We start from the raw sequence: 20,384 nt of genomic DNA, 5'->3' as shown, positions 1-20,384 counted from the left end.
GTGGGGAGAACCTATTCGTTTCAGGAGCATGAATTCAACCCATCCATTTCTGGGCCCTAGCAACAACATTAGAGCATAAACATTTCCACTTTGGGCTTCCCTGGTGGCTCAGATGGTAAAGAATCTGCCTGCAATGCAGGAGACCCGGGTTTGATCCCTGGGTCGGAGAGATCACCTGGAGAAGAGAAAGGCTACTCACTCCAGTATTCTTGCCTGGAGAATTCCATGGACAGAGGAGTCTGGCGGGCTACAGTCCATGGGATCACAAAGAGTCAGAGACAACTGAGCAACTAACACATATACATACACATCTCCACTTTTAAGTATAGCTTTAGTAAATGCCTCTAGACCTGCCTTAGGAAAAAGTACCCCCTTTCTGTATAATCCTAGATCCAATTCTATCTGCTTTCCTAAACCATCTTTGTACGTTCCTCTGGGACAAGATTTTTGCAACATTGCTGCCTATGTCAGTTTGACGGTTCATAGCAGTATTCAATAGATGCATTTATTCAACGATTATGTATTAAGCACATTCTAGGTACCCAAAGTTGTGCCATATACTTAGAACAAAATTATGAATTAGATAGATAGGATCCTTACCTGCTTGTCACATATCTACTGTCTGCTAAATGATTCAAAGAAGAGAGGGAGGCTGAGAGAGAAGGAAGGGAGAGACGATAGAAAGGAAGAAACCTTATAGCTCATTTTTGACTAACAAGGCAGTTGCCATCATGTTTCTCTACACACTCAGCTGCTAATATCCTGGAGAGAATCATGACCATACTCTCTGAGGGACTAATGGCTTAACCACCTCCTAGAAAGTAATCAAGTTCAGGGTCATAGTTTAAAGAACCAAATACCCTGGTAGATGAAAAAGGAAATTGCTCTAAATCTTTCCTTCCTGAAGTCTTTTTTGGTTTCATTGTGTTTGAGCAGGATCTTACCTGTTGTTGTATCAATGCCTTTTAAAAACCTAATTCAGTGACTTGCTGTGATTTGTAGCAGTGGAATTCAGTACTAACGGAAAACAGGAAATGTGCTTAGAAAACCTGTAGGAAATGAGAAATATTCTTCCCAATAGTTTGGTGGCCACAAGATATTAAGAACTAATAAGATATGGCCACCAAACTATTGGAAGGAATATGTTAGTCTCTCTTTTAAAGATCTTTCTTCATTTTTTTTCAATGGTTACCTTTTATAACACCAAAGAGTAGATATACCTGAACTGTGTGCCTTTAAGACAAATAGGCTATATGAACATCATCTGGAATAAATATGTAGATTTATTAAAATTTTCCCATAGTTAAGGATTTGGTGATAGTCTATTAATTAAGAAGATTCTATGCCCCTCCCCTGACCCCCACCATCCCAAGCAGATAATTCCTTCTGATAATGTAATACACATTTTTAATATAAATTTATTTTAATTGGAAGCTAATTACATGAATCTGCCACGGGTGTACACGTGTTCCCCATCCTGAACCCCCCTCCCACCTCCCTCCCCATACCATCCCTCTGGGTCATCCCAGTGCACTAGCCCCAAGCATCCTGTATCATGCATCAAACCTGGACTGGCGATTTATTTCACATATGATATTATACATGTTTCAATGCCATTCTCCCAAATCATCCCACGCTCGCCCTCTCCCACAGAATCCAAAAGACTGTTCTATACATCTGTGCCTCTTTTGCTGTCTCGCATACAGGGTTATCGTTACCATCTTTCTAAATTCCATATATATGCATTAGTACACTGTATTGGTATTTTTCTTTCTGGCTTACTTCACTCTGTATAATAGGCTCCAGTTTCATTCACCTCATTAGAACTGATTCAAATGTATTCTTTTTAATGGCTGAGTAATACTCCTTTGTGTATATGTACCACCGCTTTCTTATCCATTCATCTGCTGATGGACATCTAGGTTGCTTCCATGTCCTGGCTATTATAAACAGTGCTGTGATGAACACTGGGGTACATGTGTCTCTTTCAATTCTGGTTTCCTCAGTGTGTATGCCCAGCAGTGGGATTGCTGGGTCGTATGGCACTTCTATTTCCAGTTTTTAAGGAATCTCCACACTGTTCTCCATAGTGGCTGTACTAGTTTGCATTCCCACCAACAGTGTAAGAGGGTTCCCTTTTCTCCGCACCCTCTCCAGCATTTATTGCTTGTAGACTTTTGGATCACAGCCATTCTGACTGGCGTGAAATGGTACCTCATAGTGGTTTTGATTTGCATTTCTCTGATAATGAGTGGTGTTGAGCATTTCTTCATGTGTTTGTTAGCCATCTGTATGTCTTCTTTGGAGAAATGTCTGTTTAGTTCTTTGGCCCATTTTTTGATTGGGTCATTTATTTTTCTGGAATTGAGCTGTAGGAGTTGCTTGTATATTCTCGAGATTAGTTGTTTGTCAGTTGCTTCATTTGCTATTATTTTCTCCCATTCTGAAGGCTGTCTTTTCACTCTGCTTATAGTTTTCTTTGTTGTGCAGAAGATTTTAATTTTAACTAGGTCCCATTTGTTTATTTTTGCTTTTATTTCCAATATTCTGGTAGGTGGGTCATAGAGGATCCTGCTGTGATGTATGTCAGAGAGTGTTTTGCCTATGTTCTCCTCTAGGAGTTTTATAGTTTCTGGTCTTACGTCGAGATCTTTAATCCATTTTGAGTTTATTTTTGTGTATGGCGTTAGAAAGTGTTCTAGTTTCATTCTTTTACAAGTGGTTGACCAGTTTTCCCAGCACCACTTGTTAAAGAGATTGTCTTTAATCCATTGTATATTCTTGCCTCCTTTGTCAAAGATAAGGTGTCCATATGTGCGTGGATTTATCTCTGGGCTATTTTGTTCCATTGATCTCTATTTCTATCTTTGTGCCAGTACCATACTGTCTTGATGACTGTGGCTTTGTAGTAGAGCCTGAAGTCAGGCAGGTTGATTCCTCCGGTTCCATTCTTCTTTCTCAAGATAGCTTTGGCTATTCGAGGTTTTTTGTATTTCCATACAAATTGGGAAATTATTTGTTCTAGCTCTGTGAAGAATACCGTTGGTAGCTTGATAGGGATTGCATTGAATCTATAAATTGCTTTGGGTAGTATACTCATTTTCACTATATTGAGTCTTCTGATCCATGAACATGGTATATTTCTCCATCTATTAGTGTCCTCTTTGATTTCTTTCACCAGTGTTTTATAGTTTTCTATATATAGATCTTTTGTTTCTTTAAGTAGATATATTCCTAAGTATTTTATTCTTTCCATTGCAATGGTGAATGGAATTGTTTCCTTAATTTCTCTTTCTATTTTCTCATTATTAGTGTATAGGAATGCAAGGTATTTCTGTATGTCTATTTTATATCCTGCAACTTTACTATATTCATTGATTAGCTCTAGTAATTTTCTGGTGGAGTCTTTAGGGTTTTCTATGTAGAGGATCATGTCATCTGCAAACAGTGAGAGTTTTACTTCTTCTTTTCCAATTTGAATTCCTTTTATTTCTTTTTCTGCTCTGATTGCTATGGCCAAAACTTCCAAAACTATGTTGAATAGTAATGGTGAAAGTGGGCACCCTTGTCTTGTTCCTGACTTTAGGGGAAATGCTTTCAATTTTTCACCATTGAGGATAACGTTTGCTGTGGGTTTGTCATATATAGCTTTTATTATGTTGAGGTACATTCCTTCTATTCCTGCTTTCTGGAGAGTTTTTTTTATCATAAATGGATGTTGAATTTTGTCAAAGGCTTTCTCTGCATCTATTGAGATTATCATATGGCTTTTATTTTTCAATTTGTTAATGTGGTGTATGTAATACACATCTTAAGACAGTTCTTTCAAATCTTTATGTTATGGCTCTTAATCTCAGGAGAAATATTTCTGCCCCAGAACTGAGAATTCACAAACTTATGTGTTAGTGACCTTCCTGTGCATTTTTACCTTTGTTTTGTAATAAAAGATAAAATAGAAATAGAAGATAAATGGCTTAACATGTCTCCTCTTAAGAAAGGGCCATTGGTGAGCATTTTTAATAAGCCCCTCAAAAATGTTTTTAGGATAAAACCCAAAATATAACAAAGTAAACAAAGGGCTTATCTTTTCTGACTGTTCATCTGATTTTTATCTTGGTAGAATGTTGACAAGAACTAATTAACATAGAGAATTTGTGGGATAAAGCTCATTTATTGGATCTTTTTGGAAAATTCCATATGAATGAATTACTCCAGATAAATGAATTTTCCCCTTAAAGGGAAAAACTTGGACTGGATTTGAATCTTGGTTTCACTTCTTAAGAGTTGTTTGATTCTGGACGAGTTGTGGAAGAGTTCTAAGCTCTCAGAACTTGAGTTCTTTGGTCTCTAAAAGAAGATAATACGACTTCACCTGCCTGTTAAAATAATTGAAGTGATAGTGAAAGATGCTTCATACATAAAGATGCACAAATAAATATCAGTTCTTCCTTTTTGCTTTAAACACAAACATATTTCCTGTTTTAATCATGTTGAAAAAGTTTGAGGATATATCATATGCTTTTACATCAATTTAATATATAAAAGATATAAAAAACATAAACAAGATTTTTAAAAAAAATCATTAACCACTGTGCTGTCATATGGAATCATCCCCAAGACATCCCCAGCAGGACATGTGTAGAATGATTTGCCTTTTCACTAAATAACCAAGACTGAAAAAAACTTTGAGTTCTCTGTGCTTTTTTGTAGTTGTTTTGCAACAGTTTTATGTCACCCAGTCACTGCTAATTCATTCCAGTTATTAATTACCCCTTTCTCTCCTTATTCCCTCACTTCTAATTTGTGTCCTTTTCTGTTGAGTCATCATAAATCATTTTAGAACCATGCTTTAAAAAAAAAAACAAAACAGTTCAGCGCTGTTTCTGTACACTGTGTGTCTTTGAATCACTGATTTTTGCCTATTCTGGACAGCTTTTTTTTGGACCCCTTGATCTGGGGTCATGTTTTGGATAGCTGAGGATGTCAGCTCCACAATATCTGGAGACATACGGTACTTGGGTTAGCAGCTGGATGTCTTGATGACATTGCTAACTGAGTTCAGTGTTATATTAACCCTTGTTCTAGGGGTGAGTTTTAACTTGAGGTCTCCAGACCGTTCAAGATGCCCACAGTCCATCAATAGGCTTCAGGGAATTTGTGATGTCACTGAAATTGTGTGCAAATGTCATAGGCTTGTGCATATGTGCATTCTCCTGGAGAGAGTATTCATAACTTTTATTCATTATTCAAGTGGATTCCTGACACAAGAGGACTCAGAACTGCTGGTAAGCAGCATTTGGAAGCCTGACATTGGAAAGCCTAGAAACCTGAATTCTAGACCTAGTCTCCCAACAACCTTCCCATCCCCCTAGGAAGCTGGGAAGCCATTTGACTGGGGTTCCTTTGACTTGATTTCATTCTCTACGAAAGTGTTTGCCAGAGAGAGGGTATAAGAAGAGAGCAGTGAAACATCTCTACTTGCAATGGGACATGTGTGCGTGCTCAGTTGTGTCCGACTCTTTGCAACTTCACAGGTGATAGCCCACCAGGCTCCTCTGTCCATAGGATTTTCCAGGTGAGATTACTGGAGTAGGTTGCCGTTGCCTTTTCCAACTTGCAGTAGACATTATTGCAAATAAGTACTCCCATACTTCGATTCTAATTTGAAATTGTATCTGTGAAAATGAGCATTCCACCTTCCTAAGAATGGAATAGGCTTCCACTTAGAGTCCTCACCAGATTCTTTAGTGCTGCTCTTGAGAAGCCATCTTCCATCATGTCTGGGGAACATGTTGTTCTGACCTGTTCTCAAAGATGTCTGTAGTGAGCAGTTTTGGAAGATAATGACTCTTGCTGGAGCAAAAGACATTCCCTGTAATAATCTCTGCCTCCAGGGCAAAGTTTGGGTGGATTTACTTGCAGTCTGTTATAAAATATTGGGGATCCCTAATCTTGGGGTCCATTCTAAAGATCAGTCCTGGGTGTTCCTTGGAAGGAATGATGCTAAAGCTGAAACTCCAGTACTTTGGCCACCTCATGCGAAGAGTTGACTCATTGGAAAAGACTCTGATGCTGGGAGGGATTGGGGGCAGGAGGAGAAGGGAACGACAGAGGATGAGATGGCTGGATGGCATCACTGACTCAATGGACGTGAGTTTGAGTAAACTCTGGGAGTTGGTGATGGCCAGGGAGGCCTGGCGTGCTGCGATTCATGGGGTGCAAAGAGTTGGACACGACTGAGTGACTGAACTGAACTGAAGCTTGGGGTTCCTCAGTGGTGACACAGAAGTACTGAGTTTACTGCCTCAGTCCCTGTGGAATGTAGGAGGCCAAAAGATGGATTCAGATGTGAAGCTTGTGCTGGTTGCTGTGTTGAGTAATAATAGAGTCCTCCATCTCTGATCCAGGAGTCTTCTAGCTTTTCCCAGCATCCGTGAAAGTGTGGCAGGCTAACTCGTTAGCTTGTGAGTAAAATCTCGATTCTTCAAAGTTCTTAACACCACTATTATAATGCCTGTCCTTCATTTTAAAATACTTCAGGAATGAGATGTGTGTGAGTCACAGAAAGTCATAGCTCAGGTGCAGGCTCCAGAGTGGAAACTCAGGGATACTAGTACACGTGTTGTTGTTGTTTTAATTTAAACGTCTTATTTTAAGTGAAAATCATAGTTGCTCAGTCGTGTCCGACTCTTTGTGACCCCATGAACTGTATAGCCCACCAGGCTCCTCTGTCCATAGAATTCTCCAGGCAAGAATACCGGAGTGGGTGGCCATGCCCTCCTCCAGGGGATCTTCCCAATCCAGGGATCGAACCTGGGTCTCCTGCATTACAGGCAGATTCTTTACAGTCTGAGCCACCAGGAAAGCCCTGGAGTATACTGGAGTATAATGAGCTGATTAACAACGTAAGGGTTTCAAGTGCACAACAAAGCAAACCCAGACATACATACACATGTATCCATTCTCTACCAAACTCCTTTGCCATCCTGGCTGCCACACAACATTGAACAGAGTTCTCTGTGCTCTACAGTAGGTCCTTGTTGGTTATCCATTTTAAATACAGCAGTGTAGTACACGTTTTGTTATCCATATCTTGACCAACACAAGAAGCCTCACCCATGGTCAGAAATGAATTTTTAAAGGTGAAATAGGTGTCTTATTAATGATCATGATAAATGTTAAAAATGAACTCTCGTCAGTGAAATTAAAGGTATTCAAGATTGTGTTTTGGCTAAAAGAGATACTCTCTGTCTTTACATAAAAGGATTTAAACAGCCATCTAGGCACATAGCCCTTATTGTAAGTCTGAAAGATATCTAAAATATTTAACAACCAAAATGTCATAGGCCCTGACTAATCCTAACTAAAATAAATGCTGGAGTAGGCTCCTGAGGGGCCTTGACCGGCCAAGCACCAGCCTTTTCATTCCTGGGAATGAGGCTAGGATTCCCTAGGGTTCTCAGGGGAGGGAGGGGACATTGGGGCACTTGGAGAACTTGGGGACAGTGGCTGTTTATGCATTAGTACCCGGATACATATTTTAGTATTTTTAACAATGAAAACAGAGCTTTCCTGGTGGTCTGGTGGTTAAGAACCCACCTGCCAATGCAGGAGACATGGGTTCAGTTTCTGATCCAGGAAGATCCCACCTGCCTCGGAACAACTAAGCCCGTGAGCCACGACTACTGTGCCCACGTGCCTAGCGCCCATACTCCACATCAAGAGAAACCACCGCAGTGAGAAGCCCACGCACCACAGCGAAGACCCAATGCAGCCAAATATAAATAAAAGTTTAAAAAACAAAACAATGAGAACAGCTTTACTAAAACACTCTGCCACATCCACTCTGCCATAAGAAAGTCAGCCAAAGTCTGATCACCCGTAAGGACTCTGTTTCTTGTCTCTGGTTCAGAGGATTTTTGGTTACTTGTTGCCAGAAGGAACAGAATCCCTCCCCAAACCTTACATTTGCTTCCAGTGGTTCTTTGGTGCAAGATGGTAGCCCAGTCACTTAAAACGATAGGGAGCTAGGATTTAACTAGCTCTGGGAACAGGTTGGTGAGCTAGTTTGTGCCTGCTTTTTGATAACTGTTTAATAAACATCTGTATGCGTCACAGGATGCGGTCTGAGACTTGCTTTCATTATAACTTGGAAATGAAGTCGTCGGACGGTAGCTATGCCTCACCGTCCCTCTCGCATTTTCAGTGGGGGTGGGTTGTAATTTACCAGGATCTCAAGGTTGTGCTTGACCAAATTGGATTAAGCCCATTCCCAAGGGCTACCTTACAAGCAAGGAGCGATCATCAAGGAAACCTTTTGGACCAAGGGCAGCTCCTCGAGATCAAAGGAGCCCTGGTTGCCACACATTTCCATTTCAGTGGATACAGAGACTATATGCAGAGGCTGCTCAGTGGCCGATGAAAGCGTGACAGGTGCGAACAGGGGAAGGGTAGATAAAAATGCTGTCAGGGTGGAAACCAGCACCTCTTCTCCTGGGACTGTTGGAAAATTGGCCGCCACCACAGGCCAAGCTGGGAAGCAGCAATTAGAGAGAGCCTGGGTCCTTTCACACTCTCTTTGGGGCCGGCCATGAGACAGAGGGGCTGAATTTCAGGTAGTTTCAGCCTTTATAAATAGCAGCTACAGACAGAAACCAAAGGATCATCTTTATTGCCTACACTGAATAAGGCCCCGCTGGTTATCTCCACCACCCCCACGTGGAGATGGGATTCTGTGTCAGTTCACAGCATGAACACAAAGACCAGCAGGTATACACACTCTGTGTATGGAGCCAGTGTGTGCGCCTTATCATCTTAACAGCGGCATTATCTCTAGTGGAACTTTTTAGGATGGATTGGGGGCTAAGGGGCAAGAATTAACAACAACTGTGCCAGCAGAGACTCTGCTAGCCAGACTGGACAACATGTCCACCATTTTTATGGGTAAATCATGCAATTATATAGCAACAAAACTATCCACCAATAGTTGGACACCGGGCCATGGAACAGAGGTCCATCTGATGGGTGTGATCTTAAGGATTCAGATGCCGCTCCACTCTCCCTACTTTTCTGCCACTTAAAGTGAAGTTTAATCACATTTCCGAAGGCACCAGGATATTTTTATTTCTCTTGCTCTGCCTCTGTATTGCAGGGACGCTGTCAAGGCAAGGCGTCTCTGCCTCTGCTTTTGTGGTTATGTGATTCTGGCAGGGATTTCAGGATAAGATGATGCAAGGCGCTGATTTAGCGTAGAGTTTAGGAGGAAGGACCCTGGGTGGATCTGATGAGCACATGTGGTGTGGTACACAAGGGAAACCCCCTGAAACTCAGGTGTGAGTGGAAGTGAAGAAACATTGGTTCCCAGGTAGGCACACCCAGTACAGTCACCTGGGTGTCTCGTTCTCAGATCTTCCAGTTTCTCTGATGGACCCATAATGTAGTATTTAAAATCTCCAGGGCTTCCCTGGTGGTCCAGTGGTTAAGACTCTGCCTGCCAATGCAGGGACACAGGTTCAGGCCCTTATCTGGCAGGATCCCACGGGCCATGGAGCAACTAAGCCCGTGAGCTGCAACTGCTGAAGCCCAAGAGCTCTAGAGCGCAAGAGAAGCCACCACAGTGAGAAGCCTGTGAACTGCAGCCTAGAATAGACCCTGCCCGCCACAACTAGAGAAAGCCTGCACGCAGCAACGAAGACCCAGGAGACAAATAAATAAAATTTTTAAAAAGTAAAATGAAAAATAAAATCTCAAGATGCTCAACAATTTTTAAAAAAAGCTTACTGTCCAAATACACACTCTGATATTATAACTTACTAAGATTCCAGGAGGTATTAACAATAAAAATAATAGTAATAATCAGTTCAGTTCAGTCACTCAGTCATGTCCGACTCTTTGCGACCCCATGAAACGCAGCACACCAGGCCTCCCTGTCCGTCATCAACCCCAGAAGTCCACTCAAACTTATGTCCATCCAGTCGGTGATGCCATCCAACCATCTCATCCTCTGTCGTCCCCTTTTCCTTCTGCCCTCAATCTTTCCCAGCATCAGGGTCTTTTCCAATGAGTCAGCTCTTCGCATCCGGTGGACAGAGTATTGGAGCTTCAGCTTCAACATCAGTCCTTCCAATGAACATCCAGGACTGATCTCCTTTAGAATGGACTGGTTAAATTTCCTTGCTGTCCAAGGGACTCTCAAGAGTCTTCTCCAACACCACAGTTCAAAAGCATCAATTCTTCTGTGCTCAGCTTTCTTTATAGTCCAACTCTCACATCCATACATGACCACTGGAAAAACCATAGCCTTGACTAGACGGACCTTTGTTGGCAAAGTAATGTCTCTGCTTTTTAATATGCTGTCTAGGTTGGTCATAACTTTCCTTCCAAGGAGTAAGCATCTTTTAATTTCATGGCTGCAGTCACCATCTGCAGTGATTTTGGAGCCCAGAAAAATAAAGTCAGCCACTGTTTCCACTGTTTCCCCATCTATTTGCCATGAAGTGATGGGACCAGATGCCATGATCTTCGTTTTCTGAATGTTGAGCTTTAAACCAACTTTTTCACTCTCCTCTTTCACTTTCATCAAGAGGCTCTTTAGTTCTTCACTTTCTGCCATAAGGGTTAGTAATAATAATAGCTAGTAATAGCTAGCTTTTCTCCCTGGGTGTGTAGTTTGGGCTCAGTACAGCTGCTGTTCTGGGAATGCTGCCTTTTCATGAGTTTGAGCATCTGTGCAAGTGTAGGACCTCCGAAAGGCACTTTCTGATAAATCCTTAAGTTGATGATGACTAGCACTGTTTCCTTGGAGAAGGGCATGGCAACCCACTCCAGTATTCTTTCCTGAAGAATCCCCATGGACAGAGGAACCTGGTGGGCTACAGTCCATGAGGTTGCAAACAGTCAGACACAACTGAGTCACTAAGCACAGCACAGCACTGTTTCTATAGGAGGCAGTAAATAGTACCTGCGAGAACTCTTTTTTTCTTTGTTCCCCAGCTCCTCACCCTAAAGGTGAAGCTAAAAACATTTCTATGGGAACAAGAGAGATAGAACAGAGCAAATTAAAATTATGGTTCTTTAATGAAATCTTTGTGGGAATCCAGAAGATAAATGCATGCCATTGGATAGAATAGAATCAATGTGTAACTCAGGAAGGGTTTTCCCCCTAAAATCTGAGACTCATAAAACATGAACTCATGTTTGAGTAGAGAGCTTACACAGCAGTCAATTACCCATCACATGCTCGTCTAGACAGCCCTTGCCTTACTCCCACTCTGGCTACAGAATGAATGAAGATGTGCTGTAATTTACAAGGCTGGTATTTTCCTATCAAAATTGACTGTAACATATCTCCTTAGACATGGTGCAATTTTGAGCGCTTTGCAGATACATATCTTTTCCAGAAAGTAAATCCCTGCTCCCTTGGACATGCAGGTTATGAAGAATACTTTCATGCTTAGCTTGAGTGTATCAGCTCTTACCAATGGACACATATACATTGCATTCTCTCTACATTCCTGGTTGCCTCCTTGGAGAAGACAGGGCAAACAAAGAAGGTGTGGAGTCTTTTAAGGATTTCTTGCCTCCTCTAATACGTTGAAGTGGCTCCAGTGTTCCACACTAGACCCTTGTACACTTAGGTATCCTATGTGTTTGGGTGGAAAGGGTATCATTCAACTCTCCGGAGAGTTCTAATCCAACTGTCCAGTCTCCTAAACCTAGAAATTAAGGGGCAGGAGAGGTAGAAAGATACAGTCAGCCTGGTTCATTAAGGTCCAGAGCAGCAGTTCTTGAGGAGAGAGACTGGGTCGGTTCACTGAGCTGCGGTTCTGGAGACCAAAGGCATCAAGGTGGGTGCTGCTGCCTGGGATGCTCTGGGTGCAGACTCGGTGCCCAATCTTTGGGCTGGGCGGGTTCTACCATTGCACGTGCCTCCACACTATCTACTCTTTGGGGAGTTACCCATGGGGAACCCCATTCCTGAGATCTGCTTGTGGACAGCGCCCCCTGGAGCACATCTCAGGAAGTACAGTATATGTGGGGCTCTGAAGTCATGTCTAGGATGGGCTGTATCCTCAACATGGGTTATTGCCTCTGGTCACAAACAGAAACAAGCCAAGAGCTTTCAGAAGAAGCCCACCTCACAAACTGTCTTCCCTCAGCCTTTTTACTTTTACATTTTTTGCCCAGCAATCAAGTTTGAGTTCTGCTTTTCTCTTTTCAGACACACGTGTTATTTTAACTACTTGGGGATTGGGGGCAGGAGAAGGGGACGACAGAGGATGCAATGGCTGGATGGCATCACCAACTCGATGGACATGAGTTTGAGTGAACTCCGGGAGTTGGTGATGGACAGGGAGGCCTGGTGTGCTGCGATTCATGGGGTCACAAAGAGTCGGACACGACTGAGCGACTGAAGTGAACTGAACTGTTCCATTAAAAGTTTGAATCAAACCTTTTGTATGTTTTAGGTCAAATGTTTAAACTCTATTTTTAAGGGGAGGTGGGGGCAACACTTTTGTTTGGTAACCTCACAAAAGAACACATGGATACAGTACCATGACAGGTTCCTTTTGTTCTTGGTTTTCATGCATAGGTAGACAAGATGGTCTGAATAGGAAGAGGTAGGAAAGAATTTATTCAAGAGGAAAAAGACCTCTCAAACTTCTGCGCGTGGTATTTAAGAACACAAAAGTTTTTTTCTCTGTCTACTGACCCTCCCACCTTCCTACCTTCGTTATTTGTACAGCAAAAGGGTTGAAATCTAATATGCCTGCTTCTTCTCTACACAAACTTTGCATTGACACCTTAACTTGCTGAAAAGTTTAAAATATCACAGTGAAAGATGTCCTGCCTTGATAAATGAAGGCAGCTAGCTTATATACAAGGCTGGGAACTCAGCAGTGATCTGGTGAGGAGAGAAATAAGCTGGAAACCAGCAAGGCTCAAGTTCAAAGGCAGAGCACAGGCAGGCTGAGTACACAAGGGAGTTTAGTCAGCCTGCAGGACCAGCTGAAGGATCCTGGTTTATGTTCAAATGAGCAGTACCGCGCACAGTAGAAGGTGCTGTGGCAAAGTATCTAGGTGTTGAATGAGGATGGCCCAGTGGGCTCCCGCCAGACTGCTAGCGGTTTGCAAGCAGAGAGGAGCTGAAATGTGACCCATACCTGGAGCCCTTACTCAGCTACCCTAAGGCCAGGGCAGGTCAAAAACATCCACTTTGGGAGCATGTTTATGGTAAGTGATTGCTCAGGAAAAATCAATTATCTGAATTGATCAAGTAAACGTATTGGATCTCACTCCCCCTCATTCTCCAGGGGGATGAGGTCGCCAAGAGAGTGACAGATTGGTTCCGCTGGCTCCAAAATTGAGAGTGCTAGATCTGTAAAATGCAAGCCTTTAATAACTAAAATAGTGCCAGGTAGACATAGGCATATGGAGTCTTCTAAGAATACTGGTAAATTCAAAGATGCATCATATAGCTTATTTCTGCACAACATGTAAGTTCTGACAAAGACAAGTACTATCTGACAACTGGGGAAATTTTTAATATGGATATTCCTAAAACATACCTGCGGAGAAGGCAATGACACCCCACTCCAGTACTCTTGCCTGGCAAATCCCATGGATGGAGGAGCCTAGTAGGCTGCAGTCCATGGGGTCGCTAAGAGTCGGACACAACTGAGCAACTTCACTTTCACTTTTCACTTTCACGCATTAGAGAAGGAAATGGCAACCCACTCCAGTGTTCTTGCCTGGAGAATCCCGGGAAGGGGGAGCCTGGTGGGCTGCCGTCTATGGGGTCGCACAGAGTCGGACACGACTGAAGCGACTTAGCAGCAGCAGCAGCAAAACATACCTGAGCACAGGAAAAGGTTTTGGAGTTCAAGTTCAAACTCCATCACTGATTTGAGATACTGGGCCATTGACTTATCTTGCATGCAGCACAGGGTCCTCATCTTCAAAATGGGAATGACAGATTTGTTTCTCTAATTTCCTGAAGGCATCATAGGCAAAAATGGTTACATGAGATGCTGCTTCTACACTGTTTAGCACCTGCTTCACAGGCTGTCCACAACCGCTATTATATAATTGTTAATTTCAGATCTCTATTCTCAGCACTAATATTGTGTCTGATATCCACAAATGCGTATTGATTGTCTGCTGTGCTCCAGACATCATCACACTGAGCACTGGGATATAGGGGCAGACAGGCAGTCACATGGTAGACACTAAAACAGTAATCAAACAACTGAATGAATAAATACAGTTCCTCAAAAGATGAACTGATCGTTGAAATTTCATTTTTATTTGTAGTAAGCAGTGTTAATTTTTTTACATTTATATATTTATGTCTATGTCCTGTGCTCAGTCCCTTAGTCCTGTCTGATTCTTTGTGACCCTATGGACAGACTGTAGCCCACCAGGCTCTTCTGTCCATGGAATTTTCCAGGCAAGAATACTGGAGTGGGTTGCCATCTTCTTCTCCAGGGGATTTTGCTGACCCAGGGATCAAACCCTTGTCTCCAGAGTCTCCTGTATTGCAGAAGGATTCTTTACCACTGAGTCACCGGGGAAGACTCCTTATTTATATATATTTGGCCGCAGTAGGTCTTCGTTGTAGCATGCAGGATCTTTTTATTTTTATTTTTTTTTCAGTTGTGACATATGGGATCTAGTTCCCTGACCAGGAATTGAATCTAGATTCCCTACACTGGGAGCACAGAGTCTTAGTCACTGAACCACCAGGGAAGTCCCAAGGCTGGGTTCTTTGTACCTTTTTTTCTGGCTCTTACTAACAGAAGATGCACTAAAAACTAATTTGAAAGTGAAAAGTCGTTCAGTTGTGTCCGACTCTTTGCGACCCCATGGACTGTAGAGTCCATGGAATTCTCTAGGCCAGAATACTGGAGTGGGTAGCCTTTCCCTTCTCAGGGGATCTTCCCAACCCAGGGACTGAACCCAGGTCTCCCACATTGCGGGCAGATTCTTTACCAGCTGAGCCACCAGGGAAACCCAAGAACACCGGAGTGGGTAGCCTATCCCTTCTCCAGCGCATCTTCCAGACCCATGAATTGTCTCCTGCATTGCAGGTAGATTCTTTACCAACTGAGCTGCCAATTTGAGACACCCTAAAAAAATCAGCCACACCACTCCCACCCACCTTCTCCCTGGGGCTGCCCTGGAACACAGCCAGGATACCTTTTCCCATTGAATGTGCAGGTGGCTGTGGTTTGCTGCTTTCTGTCCCATTAACCTCTATTTTATCTGTCGAGAATAGCATCCCCCATTGCTGAAAGCAGTGGTTTGCCAACCCGGTGGGCTTGGAGTCCTGTTTGATGGAGCATTACAGAGAGCAAAAGGGAAAGTTTAAAGGGATTTGCTCCTCTAATTTCCTGAAAGGATCACAGACAAAGCTTGCCCTCTAGTAAAATGCTTTGTGTTTGCACTATAATAACAAGAATTTATTGCCACCACAGGGGAAAGGAGAGGCCAAGGAAAAATAGTCCCCCATTTCCTGGTTTTCCTTTGTTTCCATTACTACTCACAGACTACCATGCTGTTTAAAGCATATAAACTTAAACAGCTGCTCTTTCCTAATAGCCTAATGTATTCAGAAAGACTTTTTCTATTACTGTAAAACACAGTGCTAATTTCTTATTATTGAGCATGTGGGTTTTACTATGGAAGGACTCATGCTCAGGAAGAAGAAAAATCTTTCTTCTTTGAAGAAGTTCAAGATACATTTACATTGTTAGTTTCATGAAAAAAAATACACAGCAGATAATATGTGTAGAATATACAAGGAATGGCTTCAAGAGAGTGCAATTGATGTGAGCGATACTTAAGAATCGGTCTTGCTAGAATATAAGCATGTGAAACCAAAGATGCTATCTATTTTGTTCCCCCTGGGGTCTCCTGTAACATTGTAACACACGGAGTGGGTGCTCAAGATTTACCTATGGATGAAGGCCATGGCACCCCACTCCAGTACTCCTGCCTGGAAAATCCCATGGACGGCAGAGCCTGGTAGGCTGCAATCCATGGGGTCGCTAAGAGTCGGACACGACTGAGTGACTTCCCGTTCACTTCTCATTTTCATGCATTGGAGAAGGAAATGGCAGCCCACTCCAGTGTTCTTGCCTGAAGAATCCCAGGGTCAGGGGAGCCTGGTGGGCTTCTGTCTATGGGGTCGTACAGAGTTGGACACGACTGAAGCGACTTAGCAGCAGCAGTTAACTATCTCAGCAACTGGCGTGCTGCAGTCCATGGGGTCGCAAAGAGTCGGACATGACTGAGCAACTGAACTGATTGTTGAATATCTCACATGTCTATATGCCAGCCTAGACAAACATTTGAAGAGGAAGTCTTCAGGCTTCTAGCTCTCAAACTCTGGAGGTGCTCACACCCAACCCCATCTCTTGCTTACACGAACAGTTGGCATCCCCATCTCTTACTTGAACGCTTTGAAAAGTGTTGCTCAGTCGTGTCCGACTCTTTGCAACCTCATGGACTGTAGCCCAACAGGCTCCTCTGTCTCATGATATTCTCCAGGCAAGAATACTGGAGTGGGTTGCCATTTCCTTCTCCAGGGGATCTTCCCAACCCAGGGATTGAACCCATGTATCCTGCGTTGGCAGGTGGATTCTTTACCACTGAGTCACCTGGGAAACCCAAACAATACTTTAACAAGACCCAAATTTACCTACGTTTCCCCATTACATTCCCATCCCCGTGATGCAAATACACTCTTCCCTGGCCTGTAACATTCATCTTTGGCTAACCCCTGCTTATCTGCCAGGTCTCACCTTAAATTTCATTTCTGCTTTAAGGCTCTCCATCACACAACCTCACTGTATAAAATTCCTTATGATTTGCTGTCTTAGCATCCTGGATGTTTTTTCTTCAAAGCACATATCACAGTTATCATATAAATATCTGAGTTCATGTGTGCTAAGCCGTTTCAATTGTGTCCAACTCTTTGTGACCCCATGGACTGTATGTAGCCCACCAAGCTCCCCTGTCCATGGGATTCTCCAGGCAAGAGTACTGGAGTGGGTTGCTGTACCCTCCTCCAGGGGATCATCCCAACCCAGTGGTCAAACCCACGTCTCTTATGTCTCCTGCATTAGCAATAATACTCCCTTGATGAGATGATGGCTCCTTGATACTGGAAACTGTATTTATCATTTTCCAAAGTAGATTCCCAGCACCCAATGAGTCCTAGTTAGAGTGGTCACTTAAAAATATTTGTTGAATTAATGGATGAATGAGAGAGAGAAAGAAAGTGCGAAGAAGGGAATAAAGAATCAGGGGATGGATGACTTAGTGTTTCTTTAGATTTGTCTAAATTTTATTGACACATCTAGACCTTAGCATACTGATCTTGACCATTGTTTTGCTTCTCAAATGATGAGTGTGTGTGTGTGTGGTGTATGTATTTTTATGTTTTTTAAGTTAGATTAAGGGTTGGCCATATTTCTATATAACCCAGAATACCAGAATAAATCCATATTGATTTAATAATGATTTACCTTATGAATTACCTAGCAAATGAAAGTCTGTATATCTGAAATAGAGGAATAATTTTCTTTTAAATCACACTGAATGTTAGTTGCTCATTTTGGATCTTAGCCGGTTACTAAATTTAAACCACAAAATGTGTAAATCATGCACATAAACTAGGATCTATGTGTGGTTAGTAGCAGTACTGTGTAACATCCACAAACACTTTCAACAGTGGCACACTTCTTAAGTACTTTGGGGTTTTTTGGCCTCACCCCACCGCATGTGGGACCTTAGTCCCTTGAGCAGGCATGACCTGCAGTGGAACTGTGCTCCTTCCCCACTGCACTGCCAGGGAAGTCCCTTCTTAGTACCTTGATCTGCTGCCCTACCTTTCCATTTTCATCTGATGGACAGTTGGTCTGATGGGTTGACTATACGTTTTATAACACAAATAAGGAAGACTCTGTAAACATAGCAATTATTAGGAATGACACACACACCCTTATCAAGACAAGGAGTTAATTGGCCTCAGGAAGATGGTGGCTCAAGGAGGATGTGCTGAAGGCTCCGTCCTGATTCTTGAGTCTTTCAGGGAAGGGCAGGACTTGGGTGGGTAGGTAGATAGGTGGGTGAGTTAAGCCTCCGACAGCCAAAGAAACTTCACAGAACCTTATCATGATAAAGAAAAATAAGAATGACTGTGTTCCTTTGCTCTTGTCTGAAATCAGTGGTATATCTACTTTTCTATCCTACAGCATTGTTCTTATCGCCTGTTAGTTACAGGAGGGTTTTTTTGGTAGATTCTTTCACTCTAGCATTATCTTTCAAATGGATCACCTCCTTAGAGTGGCCCCTTTGCAAAAGCTGTGTCTATATTTAGGACTGTGTCTCTATTTTGAAATTTTTTCCTAAGGTACCTCATTATGCATATGAGTTTGGGTGATTTAAATCAGAACTAATACCTTCATCTGTCCTATCCTGATGGCTGTTATTCCTCCTTTTCTTCAGCCGTGGGTGTGAGCATCACATCTGAGAATTGGTTTCTGTACCTTAGCCAGCAGGAGACATAGGCTTTGAAGTCCTTCTGAAATGCAGACAACCACACTGGTTTTCTTCCATCTTGAGATAACTTTCAACCCTTATTATCATTCGAGTGAGACTGTATTTCTAAGGAGGATTTCAGTTTCACTTTGGTACACCAGGAGCCCACACCTGGGGAGAAATAACAGAGCCTCCTGTAAAATCAGCCTGACCTGTGCCTGCTTTCTCTCCTTCTCTGTGTCCCTAGGTAAGTGTGAAATCGGCTGGGCCTACTACTGCACAGGAGGAGGGGCTGCTGCCGCCATGCTGCTCTGCACATGGCTGGCTTGCTTCTCAGGCAAGAAACAGAAACAGTACCCATATTGAGATGGAGCCGCCAAGCGCAGACAGAGGAGAACATGGGCCACAGGGACCCCGAGGGACCGAAGCATCCAGCTACTCTCAAAAGGCAGAAGAGTGCTTCTAAACCATACGATGCAAATGAAATGAAACCCAAAGGAATCAGAAACATCTTACCACATGGAAGGGTTGTGCAAGATTTGCAAAAGAAATGTAGAGCATGGAATGATACAGAAAAATGGACCAAAGGCTAAAAATATTGCAGGGTGTTGGGTGTTTCTATTCCACAGAGTATTGTTGATGTAGAACACATACACACACAAAACAAATCTATATATGCAAACAAGGTTTGTTTTTTGTTTTTTTTTTAGGATGATGACTCAGAGAATCAAAAGGGCTAGTAGAAACAGTATTACGTTAGGAAGCAGGGTAACCCAAAAAGGTTCCCTGTAAGTCATGGCACTTTTGAAAGCACACGAGCATATACAGACATACCCATGCAATACACATGCCCAAACACAGACATTTCCGTGGTTGCACAGACTGTACGAGATATTTAGTGGTGCGTTACTCCTCTGTTTTCTTTTTAATACACATTTAAAATACAGTATTATCACTTTATAAAGCATACATTAAACCTAATCAATGGACCAATAAGCCACTTTATCAGTATTTTGTATACCCTGCATAAACTCTTTACGCCCTCAACCTGTTTTCAGTGTTTATGCAGACCTTTAGAATTAAGCCTTTGTATTTCAATATTATTCAAAAAATATGCAATATTTCTCTGAGTAGTTTCTGCTGTGATATTCTTACGAAGTAAAGGGGCGACTTTGTGTCCACCATAGGAGAGAATTCGATGTGAGAGTAAGGAGAGACATTCTCCAGTCATTAGATCTTGTTTTCTTTCGTCCATTATTGTACTGTGCTATACCACATTTATTCCAATATTCATTTTGTAAAAAGTAAAAAGTGCTATTTTGTTTGTATTTGAAAAGCTCTGTGAATAAATTTTCTCTTTGATCAATAGCTCAGTGTGTCAAAGAGTGTCATAATTCAGTTATGGGGTTTGCTTCTTAATTTCCTAAAGGTAGCCTTTCAACTCCAACAGTTTTGTAAGTTTTTCATTTTATTTTTAGGCCTCCTATTCATTCACTCACTAGTCATCCAAGCAGGCATTCTTCCTGGCACACAAGGTACTAAAGATAAAGTGAAGGTTGCTCAGTCGTGTCCAACTCTCTGTGACCCCATAGACTGTAGCCCGCCAGGCTCCTCTGTCCATGAAATTCTCCAGGCAATTCTACTGGAGTGGGTAGCCATTCCCCTCTCCAGGGGATCTTCCCAACCCAGGGGTTGAACCCAGGTCTCCCACATTGCAGGTGGATCCTTTACTGTCTGAGCCACCAGGGAAACCCAAGATTACTAGGGTGGGTAGCCTATGCCTTCTCCAGGGGATCTTCCCAACCCAAGAATCAAACCAGGGTCTCCTGCATTGCAGG

The 20,384-nt window shown here is 42.6% G+C and overlaps 1 protein-coding gene across 2 annotated transcripts in view; it reads left to right on the top strand.

Moving 5' to 3' along the window:
* LHFPL6 (LHFPL tetraspan subfamily member 6) overlaps positions 1 to 19,914 on the top strand; it is a 237,005-nt gene extending 217,091 nt beyond the window's left edge. For both annotated transcript variants that reach the window (XM_006055497.4, XM_006055496.4), the window contains exon 4: positions 18,794 to 19,914. In XM_006055497.4, coding sequence (XP_006055559.1) covers positions 18,794 to 18,912 — 119 coding nt within the window. In that variant the 3' untranslated portion in view covers positions 18,913 to 19,914. The remainder of the gene's footprint in view (positions 1 to 18,793) is intronic.
* Positions 19,915 to 20,384: the final 470 nt, after the last annotated feature.

Source organism: Bubalus bubalis, chromosome 13 (assembly GCF_019923935.1).
Source record: "Bubalus bubalis isolate 160015118507 breed Murrah chromosome 13, NDDB_SH_1, whole genome shotgun sequence".
Lineage (NCBI taxonomy): Eukaryota > Metazoa > Chordata > Mammalia > Artiodactyla > Bovidae > Bubalus > Bubalus bubalis.
Note: the sequence above shows the minus strand (reverse complement) of the source record. Positions and strands in the feature narration are given on the sequence as shown.